This window comes from Cyrtonyx montezumae, unplaced genomic scaffold (genome assembly GCF_038088225.1).
Source record: "Cyrtonyx montezumae isolate F1298 unplaced genomic scaffold, pur_monq_1.0 scaffold_25, whole genome shotgun sequence".
NCBI classification, from domain to species: domain Eukaryota; kingdom Metazoa; phylum Chordata; class Aves; order Galliformes; family Odontophoridae; genus Cyrtonyx; species Cyrtonyx montezumae.
In genome coordinates, this window is record NW_027071992.1 from 6,893,798 (window position 1) to 6,915,538 (window position 21,741).

Below are 21,741 nucleotides of genomic sequence, written 5' to 3' on the forward strand. Positions count from 1 at the left end.
TCATTGATGCTTGCTGAGTGTCAGTGGAGTTCAAACAGTGGATGTGAGCACAGTGAAGTGCTGGATGATGCATTTAAGCAGTGGTAATGATGACACAAAAGACAAGCCATGTTCCAGACAGCCATGTAGATTTTTACAGGCATGGCATGTAGGCAAAAATGCATAGTTAATGTTGATGACTATGTTGAAAAATATTGCTTTGTAGCTGAGAATTTGTTCTATCAAATAATGTCACTGAACTCCTTATATCTGTTGTTGTTTCCATGGAAATGGAAGGCATTACTAAGCATTACAGTAGGAGCAAAGTATGTGTCTATGAGACATACAGAAGACAGGCATCAAAGCTGGAAGATGTGTGAGCATGCTATCACAGTGCTGAGCCTGAGCTGACATACCAGGTTTGTCCTTCAGTCAGAGCACAAATCAAGCGAGTTCCTGGTTGCCCATCTCATGCCAAATAAACACACAGTTACCAGGTGGTCCCAGTGAGCTTCCAGTTTCTGTTGACTGTTAAAGTACCCGCATAGTACAAAGTTACACTTTGATCCATTTGGAATGGCTTTTGTGTTCTCAGGAAGGGCCTCTGAGTTTCAGAAACTACTTCACATAAAAGCCACTTCAGCAGCAAAGTAGGGTTCTACACTTCTGTTGCACTGAAACTACAGTGACCACAGTAAGAAACAAGCAGATTTTATAGCAACTCTCTCGCATCTCCATTCAAGCATTTAAAAATGCAGAATTCCTGTGTAAAATTTCTTTCTATAAATAACTGATGAATGTAAGTCCACCCCTTAGCCATCATTTGTTCCACTGCAGATTTTGAGTACGCAGGCACAGCAGAGCACAGGACACTGGCAAGTCCAAGAATCTCAGCAGGCCTCACAGTGCTTTTCAGCCTTGCAGGACACAATGTCAGTCCCGCTCTTGCTTGGCCCTCCAATAACAACATAATTTCACAACAATAGACCATCTACTGTACATCTAGTGGGGTTCAGGGTTCCATGTGCAAATTTTATAGGTCTAGGATTTACACTGGCTCCATCAAAGCAGTAACAAATGCTACTACAACCTGCATCCCTGCAGATTTGAAGTTCCTTCAGCGCCTAGAGAAACATAACTCTTAGAAAGGATAACGTTCTGTCAAATGTGCTTGGTTTTCTTCTGAACTTCCTTCTGGTGCCAAGGCCTACTCAACCTCCCCCCTTCACATCCTGGTAGTGCATGCATCACCGGCATTGAGTTGCATTCCTATCTGTTTCATTGGCACAGATTTAAATTGACACTTCACACCAAACTACAGGATTGTGTGCTTCATTGCTACCATTGCACTTACCAGCTTACAAGCCTGAGTGAAGATTGTAATCAAGGACTAGGTATCAACAGGAGTCTCAGGCAGGCAAAGAATGCAAGATGGACACAATTCTCAGTTTGAAAGCCGGAAACGCTTTTTTTTCCTTACATCTGGGCTTCAGCTTACTCTGGAAACATGTAAAATATGGCTGATCAAAGACTTCAGTGGGTATGTACCTCTGATTACTCCAACCACAGGATAGAGACCATCAGCTCATTCACTCCATGTTATGTACCTCACTGCAGTCACACTGAAGAGAGCTACCAAGGCAGGTTTTTACATCAGATACCCTGGACAATGCTATATTTGCACAGGTAATGATCTGGCATGTGTCTTTACATTGTACTTACTTTTGCTGGTATATACTGGAATTTATGCACAGTAGGAAAATGTCCAGCAACAGGAAAGGTGAACTGGATCCAAGCTGTAGTCAGAAATAGAGAAGGAATTCATGGGAACAGTAAGCAGATAAAAATGGAGAAAGGAATTGTTTTTCTTCTGGTACTGCTTACAATGCAACGCTCAGCTTTTTCATAACTGTCATGATAATGTGGGCCATTTAAAATGCAAATCTTATTGGTCACCTTACTGCTTTTTCCAGCAGTCTCTGTACTCTTCCTATGTATAAAGCTGATCTGTCACTGATTGTCACCATGCCTTGACTATTCCCCTAGAATCCCATCCCATGACACAGTGTCCAGGCAGTGGGATGTGTGGATGAGGGTTGAAAGCTGTCATTGGAGGACTCACCATCCTAAGTGCATGCAGTTACAAGAAACTGAAATCATCAGAAAGAGCACTCTGCAAAGATACTGGTGCGGAATATAAACTCGTTATTGTCCTTTGATTTCTGCATTAAAAGACAAAGATTCAAATAAATGTGATTAGAAAGGTGTGTACTTCCATGGCCAACTACATAAAGGAAAGGAAGCGTAGCTGTCTGATATTGGTATATTGCAAATATTAACGAGGAACAGGGATTCGCATGAAACAAAAATACTGTGACACGAATAAATAAATAAATAAATACAGATCAGTTTTTTTTCTACAAGAAAATCTAATTGGTCTTGGTGTTCTGCCTCGCACATATATTAAAATGTCTAGAAGCAGAGAGTGAACTGGTTCCTTTACTAACTGGTTCTCCTCAGAACAAATGCTCACTGCAGTTTCCTGTTCTCTGCAGATGGGCCTGCTTGCATCTGTCGCACTGCCGTGGAGTGATCCCTGGAGCCCCACTGAGCACAGCAGACACAGCTGCTGCTGTGATTTGTGGTATCCGTGAAGCAGCTAACAACCTGCTTGCAATCCCTGCTTTCTGCAAGTGACGGTGAAACTCTCTAAGAACATGCACAATGACAGAATGGTGTGAACAGCACTGAAAAGATGATCAAGCATCCGTGGGGTATTGCTGCTGCAAACACAATCCGAAAGATGAGCTGACATCACTGTCCTTTGGTGCAGTCAGAATGGGATTCCCAGTGTGCGCATCCCCATCTGCTTGGGAAGAGGCAGCCTCAACAGCTTCTGCTTGGGATAGAACTACAAGGGGTGGTTTCCTCCCTTTGCACTTCTGCCCTACAGACAGTTACACCTGTTGGATTTGTTCATTTGATGCATTCTTCCTAACATTGCTTTCAGACCATTTGTAATTTGCTATTTACCCCCAAATGACTAATATCTCTGTCTAAAATAGAGCCTTGTGGAGTAGAAGTTGTTAAATACGTGTTAAGCCTTTCCTGTCTTTTAGCAATGAAAATGTATAATCAGAAAGGTTTGTAAAGAGACTCTTGGAGCTTACCATTCACTGATGATTAGTCATGCTTTGTACTGTTATTTGATATTTGGAATGAGACTTGGTTCATTTGCAAGCATTCTTAATGCACTGCATAATGTTAGAGATTACCGGTTTCCTGCAAATTAATTTTTCTTTTTCTGTTTAAAAGCATTAAATTGAAAAATAATGTGAGTATCTCAATGTAGAGCTGTCTCTCGGGTTCGAAAAGCTAAGTGTTGATCAGATCTCACCATCTACTGGGACTCTGTGGAACTACATCGCTGCTTTGGCGTGTGCTCTGAAGAATGCTGGATACACGGCATGCCCTGAAGTTCATCAAACAGCTACTGCCAAGTGCTATTTAGCCACTGCAGTTGCTGCACTGGTTTGATCTGACCTGCCTAGTCTGATCTGAACCTTTGACCTGACCCAGAACACATGCACTTTTATTTTCCCTCTTGTCATCTTCTACAGCAAGAAACAGTGAAATACCAAATAGTAGTAGTTGTAATGTGAATGTTTGAACATAAATTTCCCTCTGTCCATCCCTTAGCCACAGATACTATGATCCTTACACCATGCCAATGCTATTCAATGCAGTTTTGAACATGAAAGTATCATGAGGAAGACTTTGGAGTGTAAAGAGAGGTAGTTACAGCATGGTAGAACAGACTCTCAGGTGTGATTAGCTTGTTGCTAAATTTCCCTCATAAGATGCTAGTGATATCTCAAACAGTTGTACTATGGGAAAGACCTTGAACCCACTGAAGTCAAAGACAAAAATTCATGCTGACTTAGCAGAGGATGTTATTTGATCTTATGAAGCATAGAGTAGGACAGACACTCACTCTGCATTGCATTCCATGCTGGAAGCTCCAGGATGCAGCTGTGGTTTCATTCTCCAAGCTCTAATCACTGTTTATCTACTGACATGTTAGGAGAGATTGTCACTGTTCTGTGAGCCATGGGTCAGTCCTTGCAGAGGGCACAAACCAGTTCTCCTCTTTGAGTGGAATGCTGTCTTCTACAGGAATGTCTGAACTTGATGCTGTTTCATTCCCTAATACTGAGGATGTAGCTCCAAAACACAACCAGGGGTCAGTGTAGGTACAGCATATTTCTGCCCAAAATAAGAAATGCATTGCATTTGATGGACAGCAGTGTGTGCTTGCAGCCCAGAAGGCCAGTAGTATCCTAGGTTCAATCAGAAGAGAGGGGTGGCCAGCAGGGAGAGGAAGGTGATTGTCTCCCTCTACTCTACTGTGCCCTCATGAGGCCCCAGCTGGAGTACTGTGTCCAAAACTGGGCCCCCCAACATGGGAAAGATGTGGAGCTGTTGGATAGGGTCTTGAGAAGGACCTCAGGGATGATCCAAGGGCTGGAGCATTTCTCCTATAAAAACAGGCTGAAGGAACTGGGTTTGTTCAGTCTGGAAAAGAGAAAGCTGAAGGGAAACCTCATTGCACCTTCTAGTATTTGAAGGGAGTTTATAGGAAAATCAACTTTTTACACAGATAGACAGTGATGAGACATGAGGGGATAGTTTTAAACTAAAGGAGGGGAGGATTTAGATTAGATGTCAGGGAGTTTTTCATAGAGAGTGGAGAGGTGCTGGAATAGGTTGCCCAGGGAGACTGTAGATGCCCTTCCTTGGAGGTGTTTAAGGACAGTTTGGATGGGGCCCTGGGCAATCTGATCTAGTACTTATCTACAGGCTTGCAACCCTGCCTGTGACAAGAGGGTTGGAACTTGATGATCCTTGAGATCCCTTCCAACATAAGTTCTGTAGAACCATATATGATTCTACAGTGCCACACATGAAAGGCCCCACTCATGGAGCCTTCTGAAGACCATTGGGCACAATGATAAACTACAGCCAGAGGTGCCCATGCACAGACTGACCAACATTTCCAGCTGAAGGCCTTTCGCTTCTCTGAGCAGCCCAAGGCACTTGCCCAGGGGCTGCCTATGAGTGAGGGGCAGCAGGGTCACCAACCAGGCCTCCCTCCTGGTGAAGCTGTGCCAGGTGCTGACTGTGTTGCACCGTTCCCAGGTCTGTGCACAGCCTGCACTTGCCACATGGTGGATCCCTTCTCAATATAAAAAAGGGCAAAGAGGGACAAAGTAGACAGGAGCAGCAGAGAAAAAGAGGGAGAGTCTGTCTCCGTCACATGTTGAGCAATGTTCAAGCTGTTGAAGCTGTATTGCTACCTGGAGCATATAATCTTTTTCCAACAAAATTGTTTGGATTTAGATGCAGACCCACATGCCTGGAATGTGAATCTGCTGCAGATATAACAGTGTCTTCATGTAAATTATGTCTCTGGCATCTGCTGTAGACAATAGAGTTGGTTAATTCAGCAGAATATAATGAACATGTAATATCTAGGGGGTTCTTAGTCTGCCCAAACCTGGACACCATTTTACTGTTTATCTTTTTTTTTTTTTTTTGCTCTTAGGCGAAAAGTGCCTTGCCTTCTTTAATTTTCACACATTACCTTTCTTTACTCAGCAGCAGCAATGTGTTTATTCCATTACACAGGTACAAAATTATCTGCATGCCACCAAACTGCCAGCCCCACTCACTACTTCAGGCAAATATCTGCTTCAGATGAACACCATATAAGCTCACTTATTCACTTATTCACTTAGGGGAACCTCCTCTTTATAGTACACGGTCTGAGTTCCCAGATTAGGGAGGCATAGACCCAGACAAAAAGGTGGCATTTAGACACGAGTCTGCTGTCAGCTTGGTGGATACAGAGGGAGGATTTGGAACACATTCTGTGAACTACTGCATCTGTTCTACTTTGTTGGAGCATCACTACCCACTACAGCCACAGTAATGTGCTCACAGTTTTTAAGAAACATTCTTTCATTACACCTTACCTATTAATTAGGTATAGCAATAGCTTCCTTATTTACATTCTCCCCATCACAGTTAAGCCAGCAGAAGCAATCTCTGAAATGATGAAGCAGGCAAGCAGCCCAGGCACAGTGACCACAGCACCACAGTAGCAGGGCCAGGTGAGACCAGCACATGCCGGCACAGTGAGGACAGCTGCACCCGCACGGCACCACAGCTCTGCACATGCTCCGTGTGCCAACACAATCCCATTCACGCTCCGAGGCTTGTTTGTCTACAGGCAGCACTCTGCTGCTGAGGCTGAGTGAGCTGCAGCATCTCTCAGAGATGCTTGCAGGCAAATTCACTCGGTGAAGGTGTTCTGTAAAAGCTAAGCTTCCAGGGATGTCATTTTAAGAGGGTCCATAGCAAATAGAATATACTATTCCTATCAGGCTGATGATAATGTCTTTGCCTTGACAACAACCTGCAGCCGTTAAGCAAGTTTAATTCTCTGACAAGAAGGTTGGCAACAGCTACCATTGTTTACTGTAATATATGGGATTCCTCCTTGAAAACCCTGGAGATGGTGTTTGCCCATTCTGGTTGTAAATACTGAGATACCCCACAATGGATTTCAGTTCCTCGTCTGTATTTGACCAGCACAAAGGTAAGTCACTGCTCCTGATTTCAAAACCTCTGGTGCTCCCATGCCTCCCATGCAGATGTTCTAAAATTTTGTGACAGAATGAATGGTAAGATTTTTCGGAAAAGATAAGGAGATTGATTTTGCTTACATAGGGGTTTGTTTCTTCTGTCAGTCTCAGACACAGATATTTCAGCCTATTGATATAGTTATCTTTAAAAATAAAATGTTTTAGTAGATAAGCTACAGTATTTGGTTGCTCTTACACCTAACGTCAACAAACGAATGTATAGATTTATTGTTTATAGTTTATATTTGTGCTTTTAGGTATATGCATATATGTAAAGCAATTGAAACATTAGCAAACAAGGTACTTTAAAATGGAGAAAAAATAAGAAAAGCTTATTTTCTTACATCTGCTGGTTTGTACATGCTGAGAGGACTAGATGGTAATGAGTGATTGACTTTGTTTCAGAAAATATTAGCTGTATAGGTAAGTATTGCCATAATTATGAATTTAATAACCTTAAGAGCCAAAAAGTGAAGATTTGCTACATTATAAGGTTGCTACAGAAATACTAATGCCTCTTTGCTGTCTGTTTTTAACTTAAATGAATGAATGTAATGTATTTATTTGCCTAGACAAGCTTTTCTTTCTTGTTGTCTAATCCACTATCAAGAATATAGTAGTATTCCTCCTACACTGTCAAAGCAGGAAGCAGTCACTGTTTGCTTATCTGTGCTGCAATAAATTTCCCGTGAAGTCAGTTTGCAAAATTATTTGTTTGCAGTGGTCGCTGTTTCCAGCACACGCTCTCGAAGTGCACCAGCTGATGTAGCCATGCTGGCCCCACAACAAAGGCGCTGAGGAACTGAGTGCCACAGAAACAGGGACAGGTCCTCCCGGGTCATGTTCAGATGACATACAGAACATTTCCTCCAAAAATACAGAGGTGCGGGGCTGACTGAGCTTCAGCAGTTCCAACAGCCATTCTGGAGCTCTCCTGCAGCCACTGCACCATGCTGTGTGCTGTCTGGAGCACAGGATTGGAGCACATAGGTTCACCCTGCACACTTGGTGCTGTGAGGCTGGCTGGTGGACAGGGAGCTGGTGGATGTGGTGCCAGCAAGAGGATGGAGAATAACCAGGGCTGGGGAAGAAGCAGACAGGGCTGGGGAGCAGTGCAGGAGACTGAGCCAAACTACATTAGCCAGATACAATTGAAAGAAGTGAGTGGCAATATCTGAAAGTACCTTCCTGGCTCCTGCTCTGCTGCTGTCCTCTCACTAGGACATTTTCCATGCTGATCCCATCACTATGCTCAAACAGCGTCATCTCCCAGCCCTACACCTCATTTTGCATGCAGCACCTTCCCAGAAGCAAAGGTACTACCCCTCTCCCCCACAGCTGCAGAACTGCTGCCTCACTGCCTGCCCTCCTGCCTGCTGCGTGGGACACAGGGGGAGCAGGGGCAGCATGAAGTAAAGGACACTGAACCCACCCACAAAGAAAGCTCTGTTTGAAGTGTGCGGGGCACAGTGGATTTTAGCTAAATACCATTTTGTGACTTGACATATTACCAATTCAGTTTAAGGGAGAGTTTTTTTGCAAGGAGAAGCAGCATGTTATTCATCGAAGCAATTTCTAAGAATGACAGAATGCAGACTGTGTATTAAACACAGTGATCAATATCCGTAAGTCTGATAAATCTTCCCCTACAATCTCATCTCAGTCCCAGTCATCAGAAAATTCCTCCAACCACAGGTGAAGAAAGAAAATCACACAGTCTCCGCAACAATTCCTTTGATATTGCTCATTTCTATTTTATATTATTTATGAACAGTAATAGAGGTAGCACTGTGAGACTTCCAGAAGCCAAGCCTTCCCTCTCCTCTAAATGCTGTTTAGTGCCATTCAGGTGCATGCTGTACCTGGCTTGACATGTTAAACAATTAAACAAAGGAATCAGAAAAAGGTTTGGGATGCTACATTCATAGCCAGATACACACAGGGATTATTACTTTGTTAAACAATCAAGAAATTTTTAATATTAGAGAGTGAGTTATGGTTTCTAACATCGGTACTCATCCACCCATGTGCCAAGCTCAGGAGATGCACACCATTGCTGACACTGGTTAGCCCAGTACAGCCAGAGTGACTGTATTATTTGAGATATCTGAAAATGGGTAGAAGAGGATGCTCACTGCACTCAGTGGATGCAGACCTTTGTAATGGTAAATTACGAAGTGAGATTGCAATGTCACACTTGAGTCACTGTCAGGGATTCATTGTGTTTTGGTGAAAGCAAACAGCATCTTCTTGGTGAAATCACACAACTGTCTGCATCTGTTGTTAAACAGTGGGAAATCATATATAGCACTTGGCTACTGGGTACAGGGTGGAAATATGATGGTACATTTACTTATTGAAGAAGGACAGAAAATTTTGTGTATAAATATTTCTTCTTCCTGGTGAACACAAATTATTCTGTCATCCAGCTTTCAGCTCTAAAAGCTTGTGAATTTTATCAGGGTCTAAATCCATCATTGTCAAGACCATGTGCAGTCAGCTAACCTTCAGTTAAATTATTTGGATCTTACAAATCCAGTGTAGTATAAAGCTGGCACTTACATACACCAAATAGTCACTTTGTAAAATAACAGTTCAGCCACCATCACGAACTGTGTAAAGCATAATCTTTTCACATGAAAGTCAGAGGAGTGTTAATATCATAATGAGTATAATTCCACTGCTGTGAATCCTTTGATCTTTCTGTGCGTTTCTTTATGTACCTCCTTTCAGACCAAATGACTTACATTGTACTTGGGACAAGTGGTACACTTTTTAAATACTGCAGCTTTTTTCAAGTAGGTTGGCTTTTAGCTGTGATTCTTTCTGAGAGTTTTTGCTATAAAGAAAGCTTAGCAGCAGTTTTTTCCTCCCCTTGCTCCACACACAGGCTGTGAGCTGGTTTTCCTGCCTTCCTGAATATCACTTTCACCAATGGCGCAATATTTATTTTCCAAAATATCATGCATTTAAAACAGCAGAAGTGCTCCTTGGCATTTACAAGGCAGCAAAACAGCAAAAGAAGTATATCTAACACAATTGCAGATAGAGGCCAGGCTCCCCCACTCTGGGAGCGTTAAACTGGAGGAGGAGGTAACAGAAGACTGCATCACTTGCAGCGTGGTGCAGCCAGGGATAATGACAACCAGGACCTCCTGGCATTCCCTAATCCCTGTCATCAGCATCAGAAGAACACATAACCATCTTCCTCTTCTCCCCCCCAAGAGAGCCACATGGGTCATCTTAGTGAGACCTACAGTTCTGTGGTTCTGTGACCCCATCCCTTGAAGATGGGTCATGCTCCAGAACTGGAATTAGCATCTGCCCATTATTATGCCAGATGCACCACATGGCTGCTCTTCTATTCCTGTTGTCCCAGTCTCCCCTGCCAGCAAGGGATCAGCTTGGCCCATGCACCTCCTTCCTCTGAAGCTAGGATTTCTGATTTTTTGCCTTTCTGGGAAAGGCAAAACTTAAACGTGACTTTATGCCATTGTCCCCTAGTAGGACTGGAGTTAATGCTCTGCTAGAGCAGGTGCAGGGGACACTCACCCTTCATTCAGTTTTGTATCCTCTCTTCCCACGGGAGTACAACTGCTCTGAGGAAAGCAAAGGCACAGGGGAGAAGACATTTGAATCAAAAAAAAGGCAGAGTGAATCTGTCCCACATTCAGGTGTGTATCTATGGCTTCATCTTCCTGACACCTCGCCCTCCACGTAAGCAACTGCTCTGCTCAGGAGATGAAGGAAGGATTCCCTCTTCTAACTGGATTGCTCTGCTCCTGACTCACAGTAGGAAAACAGAACCTAGAAGGTACTCAATAAACACTGAGGGGCATTGTTGGGAGTGAGTGAGCATGGTGGGAGTGGATTGATGGTTGGACTTGATAATCGCAGAGATCTTTTCCAGCCTTAATGATTCCATGATTCTAAACAGCAAAAGTATAAGTGACAGCCCCTGTGTTGCACTGTCTGTACCTGATTTCTTCCTCCACACCAGCTTCTCTGCACCACTCCCATATGTCAGCTACCAGACGCAGCTGTGAGAGGCATTGTGCCAGTGCTTGTGGCATCTCCTGCATAGCTCTAGAGGGTGGCCAAAAGGAGCAGCACCTGTGATGAACCTCTGCCTTGTCCCTTGCTTTGTTCTGGAACAGTCTTCAGCAGAGCAGCACACAGGTCAACGCTTCTGGCGGGAAACGTCGAGTCCTATGTGAATGGCAGGCTCTGCAGCAGAATTGGTATTGAGTTAGCATTTTTGATTTACAAATTATATACAATGTGTAAGTTGAGAGACCAGTTAGAAGAGGAAAAAGGAAATTTGTGTTAGTGGAGTGGTGGCGAAACAGGAATCTGAGCACTGCTGAAGACAGATTTATTATCAACTCTCCAGTTTTCCTAAGCCCCGAACCAGGGCTCCAGATCTGACAAACCAACCTTTCCCAGAGTAAAGCTGACTGCATTTCCATGGCAGCCCGTTTACAGCAGAGGGTGATGATTGTGTCCCAAGGAGAGAAGGTCACTTGTAGGTGACTACACAAAGCCCAGCACGGAGTTCATGAAGGTTCCCTTGCCACATAGGAAAAGGGTGGCAAGTATTTTAAATTAACTTTAGGGATCTTTTACCACTCAAAAAGATGTATAAAAATTTTAATATAGGTTTTATCAGTGTGCTAATACTAGTTACTGTGAAAGAGGCTTTTTACTGACTCTTTAAATTCTCTTTAGAACACATTTTTTCTGATCAGCTTACAAATTCACATTTCCAGAAAACACAAACATAAGAAAAAGTCACCATAACATGTATTTGCTTTGTTCGACTCTGTCATGTTATTTAGGAACCATCTTTACTTCTCCTGCTAACACAGCAGTGCAGCAGCGGGGCAAAATTTCTGCTCTGGCCCTTGGCCATGGTGAATGGTACAGCTTACTGCAGATGTATATCTCATTGAGACAACAGAGATCAGAAACTCCTCCTTTCAAAGTTAAAGATGAGATTTTAAATGACCGACAATACACACTATAGCATTTTATTATAGCATCAGATCTGAACATCTGACTGCTGGATTTAAGAGGCTGAAAGCCCACCTGAGGCCAGGGGAAATGTAGGCATGTGGAGTATGGGATGTGCAGTCTGGAAGGAATTTATGAACAAAAGGGTCTGCCACCACAGCAAGTCCTCTCATTCACTCCTCTGGAAACAAAAATCTGTTGTGCTAACATTACCTTTAAAGAAGAAAGGTTGCTTGTAATTCAGGACTAAGACATTTTTCTTGTGTGGTTTTATAAAACTATACAGTAGGCTTATGAAGTTTTCCCTTCTAAGAAAAAGGCCATACAAAAGTTATGTTTAAAATTCACTAGATGGAAAATCATAAAAACAGTGCAATTTCAAACACTGGGTACTCTACAAGATAGTAAAGGAAAATGTTCCTGCTCCACATTGATCACACTCACATGACTCACAGAGCTGAAAAGCACATACAGAATCCCAATCCCAACCAAGAAGATATTACCAAAAACTGGCAGCTAGTCATTTTGACTTCCAACAAATGTTTCTCGATTATAATATGCCAAATAAAAGGAGGAAATAGACATAAAAGCGTAAGATATTGACCTAAATAAGAAAAATTAGGACTTGTGTTGATTGCTAAGTACCTAGGAAAGACTCTACAACAGGCAGAAGCATCATTTCTCCATAAATTAACCATCTAAGTGAAGGATGCATTTAGTTATTGGTGCCTCTGAAACTGATTTTGCTTAGATCAAGCTGCTGGGCTTTCCCCAGACCTCTCCCATTGCCTGCCTCACAGCCAGGTTAGGAACATCCCCGTCTTCTCTGAAAATCTACTTCACAACTGCTATCTTTGTGTTCTTGAATATTATATTTGGATATACATTTGAATACATATTAACACATGGCCAGTACCTATTTCTGAAATAGAATCCTTCATGGAACTGTGTCTTTCTGCCTTTTTCATTCTTCTCTCGTGCAGATAGCTGTACTTTTATGTAAGTGCAGGAGACTGACAAAGTGCCACAGAGGTACAGATTCATTGAGGGCACTGGGGGACTGCATGTGGCTTTGCATCCTTTTTCATCTTAAGCAGGACGCATGTCCTTTTGGTACAGTCTTTGTAATTTCAAACAGCTCTGCTTTTTGCTTTATGTTTGCCCTGAAATCTCAGAAGCTGAGGAGTAAGACAGTTTTGTAGCACTTTTGTGTCTAAGAGGTATCATTCAGAATATGGTGCTTGGAGCTTTATTTATTAGCCATAGCTGTCCATTAGTTTTGCTCTGCCATCACTAGTAGAAAATGGGCAGAACTGTGCCCTTCCAACCCATTGATGACTGTCTCATTGATAACTTTTGATACATTCTATGGAAAAATACATTTGAAGGCAATGCATCCTTCCTTTAGCCAGCTCTTGACTGTAGCTCTCCTTGTGGGATGCAGCGCTCAGATGGGTGAGCTCAGGACTGACTGAGGTCCAGGGACAGGCTGAGAAATGCCACCCACCTGATAATGCCAGCCTGAAAAATCAGAGTCCAATATCAGTATTTGGAAACAGAAGGAAAACATTTCAAGCCAGAACTGAAGTGGAACATTTATGTGTTTGAAGTTCATTGACAGTTATTATAATAGCCAAAATAAGTGCTCAGGTTACTGTAAAATAATTAATACATGGTTAATGGGGATGAATTCTAGCAGTTTTATCTCATTTAGTTTTCCTCTTTCTGTGCAAGTAAAGTTTTAGAGCAAATAGAAAAGTACTCTTCACTGTACAAGAAATATGCCCTAGTCCTGGGTTCCAAGAACAGTTAACTTTCCTTTGCACAGGCATTGTTAATACAAACCAGAGTGCTGGAGGTGCAGTCCCACACAGAGAGAACTCCCTGAACAGCTCAGGAAGAAAAAGAAATCCTCTGTCTTTTGAGCAGTGCAAGAACAGCACTATAACTGAGAACACCCTTGTCTCAATACCAAACTTTCTCATGGAAGTGTAGTCAAGCATATGATGAGCCAGTTCAGCTCTTACTTCATTGTTTCTCAAGTCATTACTGCTCTTCTGATTTCTTATGAGAAGTGAAAACTTTAAAGAAGATTTATTATGCCACTTCAACATTTGTATTGAACAGTTTTTGGAAGAAGCAAATTGTGAAAAAAAAAAGACTCAAATGACTCATAAAAGCCACAATGCTCTTTGGATACACTTGGTTCCATCTCAAGTTATACAGTCATGCCATTTCAGTGAAATGTGTTATTGTTTTTACTGTTAATCATTTGTACTTGCTCTTGGCTTACTCATGGACACACTCCTCCCTGTAGGTGATGCAACAGAAGAGGCTGACTTGACTGTGGTTTACCAGGCAGCAGCTAACGGTGATGTGAACACACTGACTGCAGTCATTCGAGAAGATCCCTCCATCCTGGAGTGCTGCGACAGTGAGGGTAAATGAGGCTGAGCTTTTTCTCGGGGGAATCCCTGCTTTGGATTGCCATTAAATTTTCCACTTTAAGTCCTGATTTTTGTGCTCAGAAAATTATATTTACTAACAGTTGAGTTTTGTATCCACCTATTTCCCATGTGAATTAAAGCTTCTCTCAAGGAAGTCCTTGTTTATTAAAAAAAAATTTATTGCAATTCATTTTAAAGGGTTGTAATGAACCCTTTATTCTAATCCTTACCGATATGAAGAGCAATGAGAGGAGGTAGACTGAACAGCAAAAGGGAGCATTTCAGCTCCAGAATAGTCTTGTTTTCTAGTTGTACATACAAATGTAACTAAGATCTTGTCCTTCAAAACAAAACATATGTCTGTATCCTGCAGATACAGCTGAGTCTGCATAACCTTATCTTGAGTAGTGTATATTTGCTCAGCAGTCTCACTGAATACAGAAAGGATAATTACTCTTCATTTGTGCCTGGCTGCATATTATGGTTTCTAACATTCAGATCTATTCCCAGCTTAGTAATTTTAAATTACACTATCAGATTCTGCAGGAAAGACTTTGCTGTTATGCAACAATTAACAGAATGGAAGGAAGGGAAAGCAATTAAGACATATCATAATACTGAGCATTAAGAAAATCTGCATATTAAGTCTGAAGGTGGATTTCAGTCTTTTTCCAGCACAGAAGCAGTTTGCTGAATATAAAATAAGTCCTCATCAAGGCCGAAAATAAACTATCCTAGGACAAATCCAGTCATTAAAATAAGTTGTTAAAAAATCATCACAAACACACACAACTTTGCATGAAACAGGGTTTGGTGTCGTACATTTTTTTGGAACCAAAGGACAAAGAATGAAGCTGGGTTTGAGAATATTAGCCAAGTTCGACCTGATGACTATTGATTTGGAAGAAGTAGAAAATATTCTCTCCAGATGAACTATGCTCTTTTTTGTAATCAGTCTTAATCTACAGTTACCACCTGCCTCCAAACAGCTGAGTACTAACCTCAGCAAATAAGAAAATGTCTCTATCTTGCAGCTTTGACTAAATAAAAATTCTAAAACAATATCCAACCCCTGCAATTCGGTGGTTCTGTGATTTTACTTTCTTCATCACAGGTTGCACTCCTCTGATGCACGCTGTGTCAGGGCGCCAGGTCGACACAGTGAAGCTTTTACTGAAGATGGGAGCCAATATTAACACACAAGATGCATGTGGACGTACCAGTTTATCTCTGGCAACTTACCTGGTACCTGGACTGGGGGGTGGAGGAGGAAATGGGTAGAGCAAATAAGATTTCTATTTTACTACAGAAAATTAAAAAAAAAAGAGAGAGAGAGAGAGAGAGAGAGAGAAAGAACATTTTAGTGGGAAATATTGGTGATATGTGGATGGTTAGTCTGGATGATCTCAGGGGTCTTTTCCAACCTTGGTGATTTTATGCTTCTATGATTTGTTTCTAGATAGCAATGAAAATGTGAACTTTACGGTAATGCAAAGCTGGGAGCTCTGTAAGATTCTCAGAAAAGGATCAGAACTCCTTTCAGAGTGTCCTTTTGGGTTGCAAAATCAGCGTGTGGTGTTGGAATCTCACTCTATCCAGGGTCCTCTGCATGGTTTCAGAAACGCCAGTGGTTTCCTGTGCACTGGAAAAGAGCTTGACGTTTCCTCCTGTTTTTAATAGGTAGATTAGCTTCTTCCCTCTCCCTCTCAGTATCAGATTTTTACTGTTCTGCAGGGAGCACAACTCTCAGCTCTGAATGGCCAGCTGCCATGATTACCTGAACACCACAGGAGCCTGGGCATTGCTCTTCCCTTCACTATAGAGCTGGATGTAGGATGGCCAGATGCAAGGTGCTGCGGGTGTCAGTCCAAATCTTAAGCAATCCACACCAGAATTAACCCATATGAAAGCAACAGTAGAGGAAGACATCCCACAAAGAAGTTGAGGAAGGGACATTTGTTGCTCTGGTGCTCTCCATCTGAAGCCCAGTTATTGTCTTCTTCTCCCTGGTCTTTTGCTTCACACTGCAAGGACATCAGGATGCAAAGAGGAGGTGGGGAGCAGGTTAGCTGGTCAGAGGGGCTGACCATAGGCTGGATAAATGCCAGTACTTTTGAACACAGTGGTAGCTTAATGAAATCACATCCCTTGCATCTAGTTCCTTACTGTACAAAATGCAGTACAAAAACAACGCTGCTCCTCAGCTATTACATGTTCAGCCAGAAAATATGCGTAGAAAGTAACAAAACAGACTGTCTCATTCATTGCAAGGGGCATGTCCCACTTACTTTGGAATAAACATTTCCTCTGCCAGATACTTAAAAAAAAAATCCCGTAATTAGTATCATGCTCCTTTTTTCCTACTTCTTTTCCCACAGGGGAAAAATATTCTTTGGGAAGAAAAAGAAATGTCTGGAAAGGATTTAAGCCACCCAGGCTTCAAAGTTTCCATTTCAGTTTCTGTGATGGATGTAATCAGAGGTCTTGAGAGCATTTGGCTGTGATGTCTGTCCAGAGAACTGAATTCAGCAGAACTCTGTTCACAATCCCATACATAATTTGGTAGAGTCATACTTCCACCAGGAACCATAGCAGAGATGTTCTGATTCCTCCAGTCTTTTTCTCTACAAATGCTGGTAATGCTGGTCCAACAGAGATCATAGAAGAGGGAATCGTCTTTATTGATTTTTTTATTGATTTTTTTCTTTATTGATTGCTTGCAGAGGTTTAAAGAAAATATTTAAACACACTCCATTTCCCTGGGACTGAGTGTATGCTGAAAGATTTATGCAATCACAACCAGACTGTTTACTTGCTGTTTTGTTAAGGTGATCAATACAAGGTTTTAGTCATCCCACGTATTTTGGTGCTGTTTTCAGTCAAACGTTGTCACTAATTCAAACTTCTGCAACAATGCTTATAAGACTGCACTCTAAGGCTTTTTAGTATCGATTTGACATCCCGGCTAAAATCTCATAAAGGAAATTAGATTAAGTGCTCATGTTCTTGGTTTAACCTGGTATAATTAAAATCACATGCAGGAATATGTGTAGCATTTGTTAGTGTTACAGGAATTAGCAGGTTTTTAATGACAGTTTACACATTCAGTACTTGCCACAGCTGCAGAAAAAGTAAGAATGTGGTGTAAATAAAACTTTGTTTTAATGGAAGAATTAGTCTGAGACAGACTCCAGAGGGAAACCAGCATCAGTGCTGGGATCCATATTGGAGAAACCAAAGACCATTTCCTCAGCTGGCTGGAACAGCTAGTGACATGCTGATGCCAGAAGCACCAAGCAAAGATCTGGTCTGAAGTATTTTACTTTCCTCTTTGACATGTTATAATTTATTTTTTTAGGGCTGGTTGGAAGGCTGTGTCAGCCTGCTTAGAAATGGTGCTAAGCAAAACATACCTGATAAAAACGGGAGGCTGCCACTACACGCTGCTACTGCAGAGCCTGATGTGAGGTATGTCTGATGATTTCACAGCTTTTGCTGATTGAATCTCAACAAGTAGTCCTCAAATCAGCTACACAACCCAAAGGAGAGACCAAGTCACAAAGTTAGCTTGACAGCTACACTTTGTGACTTGCCCTTTTGTTTAATGGTTATCATAAAGAGAAGAGGGCAGAAAGAAGGAAAAGCATTGCACAATACTTCTAAAATAGGTATGGCCAAACAAGGTGAGGAGACTAATGCAAAGTCACAAAAGCAAAAAAATATATATATGTGTGTAACAGAAGTTGAAACTCTAGGTTTCCCTCAAACCTTCTGCCACCTCCCATGAGAAATATTACAAGAAGCTTCATAACTTCATTTCTGAATGAGTGAAGTTTTCCACATGACAGTCTCTCTGGGGAAGCTGAGGTTTGGTGGACTGTCTTGATTTTAAACTGGAAGAAGGCAGATTTAGACTAGATATCAGGAAGAAATTATTTACTGTGTGGTTAGTGAGACACTGGAACAGGTTGCACACTGAGGTTCTGGATGTCCCCTCCCGGGAAGCATTCAAGGCCAGGCTGGATGAGGGTTTGAGCAACCTGGTCTAGTGGAAGGTGTCCCTGCCTATAGCAGGGAGGCTGGAAATAGATGAACTTAAAGGTTTTTTCCAAATCAAACTATTGTGTGATTCCATGATTTTTCACTCTTTTTTTATTCTTACTGATGGTGGCGTAATAACTAAAGCATGAGTAGATCAGAAGTCGTAAGAAAGGTTGTCACATTCTCATCTGTGATGATGGGAAGTGTTTTTATGAGTCTTGATTTTCACATTTGAATAATTCATTCAAAAAACTTTCCTAAGTAAATAATGTCTGGAGACACTGGAGACAGGTAAAACATTTAGCAGATGCAAAATATTTGTGTGATTTAATCACTGATGCTATGGTTTTATTGTTCTATCCATATCAGACCAGAGCTCTTTGCAATTCCACTGATGTTGCCTCACTGTCTTTTTGGCAGATTTATTTCCTTTCCACATTCATCACTGCTTCTTGTGCATTCCATTGAGGAAATAGTTTGAAGCTTCTGCAATAGTATGAATGCATTATCATATTTCCACTGAAAGAAAATAGCATTTCTGCAATTCTGCCATGCTGCTACTTGAAAGGGTGCAAATATAGCTTAATAGTAGTACATAGGACCCTGAACGTTTTTCATATTTTTCATGGATGTGTGCAAACCTTTGCTCTAACCAGAAATCTGTCACTGTTTGATTCTTTTCCTCCATCTGCCCCATGGTTGCCCCATGACCAATAGATAGGACTGGAGGAGAGGCCTTTCCCTTGTGGCCATTGCCATTCTCCTGAGTGCTGTGTCTTTACCAAAAGGGCTCATGTAGCAGTGAGTTAGGAAATGTTTTTTCAGCTAAATTTTAAAACCTGGCTATGCTCTGCTAAAACCCTGTGTGCTTCCAGTGCATGAACCACACAGAAAGCCAGAAACTGTGATCAGCCAGTATACATCTTATCTAATCTAATCTAGTCTGATCTAATAACTGATTCACTTGCATCAATGCATGTTCCACAAGGCCTAAGAGAAAAGGCAGAAATGAAATCCGTGGACTTACTGATCTCTACCTTAAGAACAGATAACAGAGAAATCTCAGGATGGCTGAATATCTACACATTAACTGCTAGCATTGCTGTTGCTATAGAGCATATTAGAGAGCCAAGATTTGTTGATAGATGCTTTACACTCAAAGAATGACATGTCCTTCTCTTCACTGGTTTCCCTGAAGATATCTGCAGTTAAGCTACAGAACTGTGTAATAGATCATAAAACTGTGATAAATGGGTTTTACAAGCACACTGTAATTATCTCATGTTATCTGCTCAGTAGCCCTTATTTACTTTGACTTGTTTTCAGATATTGAATTTCTTAGATTTGGGTTGGTGTTATTAAGTCAAACAATCATAAAATCTCCCCATTTCTTTCCTTTTTCAAATTAATCACAACAGTTATAAAAATTCATCCCCTTCAGTTTCCACACTTTGACTCCACTATACCATTCATTCTTTGTGTGATTCAGAAAAGTAGGTGCAACAACCATTTACTACAAGTGAATGTATTCATATGTAAACAGAATTGAGGTCCTGATAAACTGACAGGATCTACAAAGTTTTCACCATTTAAGGAAATGCTAGTTAGAAAAGGAAAATAAATTTGGACTTCTTGCAGCTGTAGGTATCTTCGACAAACAAGTTAAGGTTTTCCCCAGCAGAATAGACAAATCATCCCTAAGCAACTGTAAATTATTTTGAATAATGACTAGTTGTTTATTTCTGAGAAAAGAAAAAATAATTTCACATGCAACACTCTCAGCTTGATCTGATGAACCTTCTTGCAAAAATAAAAAATAAAAAAATAAAATAAAAAATTAAAAATGAGTATTTTAAAGTCTGTTTTGAAGGTTTATTACAAATTTGCACCTTGCGATGAACCACAGTTTTACATTATGATCTTACTGAGTTCACTACATAAGCATCTTTCCTTTTACTAGAATAAGAAGAGCACTACATCTACCACAGTACCTATGTGATGCAGATTTGTTACAGGCTGTCATTTCCGTGGTCTACTCATTCACTCAACCTAAGCAATTTTCATTCTACTATGCTACATAACCATCCTCTCTAAAGCTATAGTGATTTCAGAACATCTTCATAGGAGGCCATAAGCAAAACCTTCACAGTGTTAAAAATATCATTGCACTTGCATAACGTTTCACGTGACTATTTTATTGCAGCTGTTCCCTCCACCAGAGGGGAGTGTTTGTAGTCTGATATTCCATGCAGAAGTGAAGCAATGCACTGCTGTATATTGTACTGCAACGTTGGCTCTATCCCAGCAGAAACACTGTAAAGTCTTGGCAAATGCAATTAGTGCACGTATAAGCAGAACAGTATGTATGCATGTATACAAATACACATGCAAAAGTATGCACAACATAATTAAGGAACGCTAAAAATAATTTTTGTAAACATTAACATTTCTGTTTGTTAAAACTTTCTAAAATAGAATAAGGAATAATTTCTCCCAGAAATTGCACAAAGTTAGTGTTACATACTTCTATTCACCCTGACAATTAACAAAAGAATACTTCCCAGTGAATCTGCTTTTGATTCCTAGCATAAAACTTCTGTTGTTATAGTAAGCTATAAGGTCTTAATTGCTTTTCTAGCCCAGACCTAAGACTCTGACATGTGCCCATCACTAAGACCGTTTTGTCTCAAAATTGCAAGTTTTCTTTCTCAAAAGATGTCAAAATTTCAGGTTTAGTCAGTAGTACTTTACGCTGATCATGTCATTGTTTCCACAGGCTTCTGAACGTGCTTCTGCAGCAGTCAAATCTTAGTGAAATTAATCATCAGGACAATGAGGTGAGTGAGCTTGTGCCATGAATCACTGTCCCAGGCCCTGAGATCATACAGTTCATCCTGTTCAGAAGGAGTCCACTGAACATTACGATGAGAGTATGCATAAGCCAAATATTTCTATAATGCACTTGCTGAACTCTGCAGAGCCCTATCTCATTTTTCCCATGTGTGATGCATCTTTAGACTAGCAAAATTTCTCCATGTACTGTCAATTATTTTAACCAGTCTCTTATCTCACTTGCCAAGACATAATTTGCTTTTGGTTCTTTTTAAGTTAGACAATGGGCTTAATCTTCATCTTTTCCAAACTTTCCTTCATTAAAGAATTAATTGTTCTCAAGAAAAATATCAGAAACCTGGTATAGCAGGTATAGAACTATGGAACAACATAATATTTTCTGATCCTCAAATAGTTGCTCCCTGCATGTGTGTGTACAGTATGCACAGGAGAGTGCCAACCCCCCAGTTGTATTGTCCAGATAAAGAAGCCAAGGCACAAGATAGACTACATGTATTTTCACGTTTCCTTCACACTAGCAAACATTCAAGGATGCTTCCCATCTTCATGGTGCCAGAACCACCATTGGGCTGCTAATTTCTTCTCTTCACATGAGCATTCCATGTCCACAGGACAGTTTGCAGACCCTGCTTACAGCATGCTAAACAGACATCTGATTTGTCTTGACACAGAGTTGCATTGCTAATAAATTGCATGGAATC

General features: G+C 41.2%; 1 protein-coding gene across 1 annotated transcript in view; it reads left to right on the forward strand.

The window, feature by feature from the left end:
• Positions 1 to 6,600: 6,600 nt before the first annotated feature.
• ANKRD55 (ankyrin repeat domain 55) overlaps positions 6,601 to 21,741 on the forward strand; it is a 51,595-nt gene continuing 36,454 nt past the window's right edge. The window contains exons 1-5 of the mRNA XM_065739873.1: positions 6,601 to 6,640; positions 14,017 to 14,139; positions 15,261 to 15,391; positions 17,505 to 17,614; positions 20,964 to 21,024. Coding sequence (XP_065595945.1) covers positions 6,601 to 6,640; positions 14,017 to 14,139; positions 15,261 to 15,391; positions 17,505 to 17,614; positions 20,964 to 21,024 — 465 coding nt within the window. The remainder of the gene's footprint in view (positions 6,641 to 14,016; positions 14,140 to 15,260; positions 15,392 to 17,504; positions 17,615 to 20,963; positions 21,025 to 21,741) is intronic.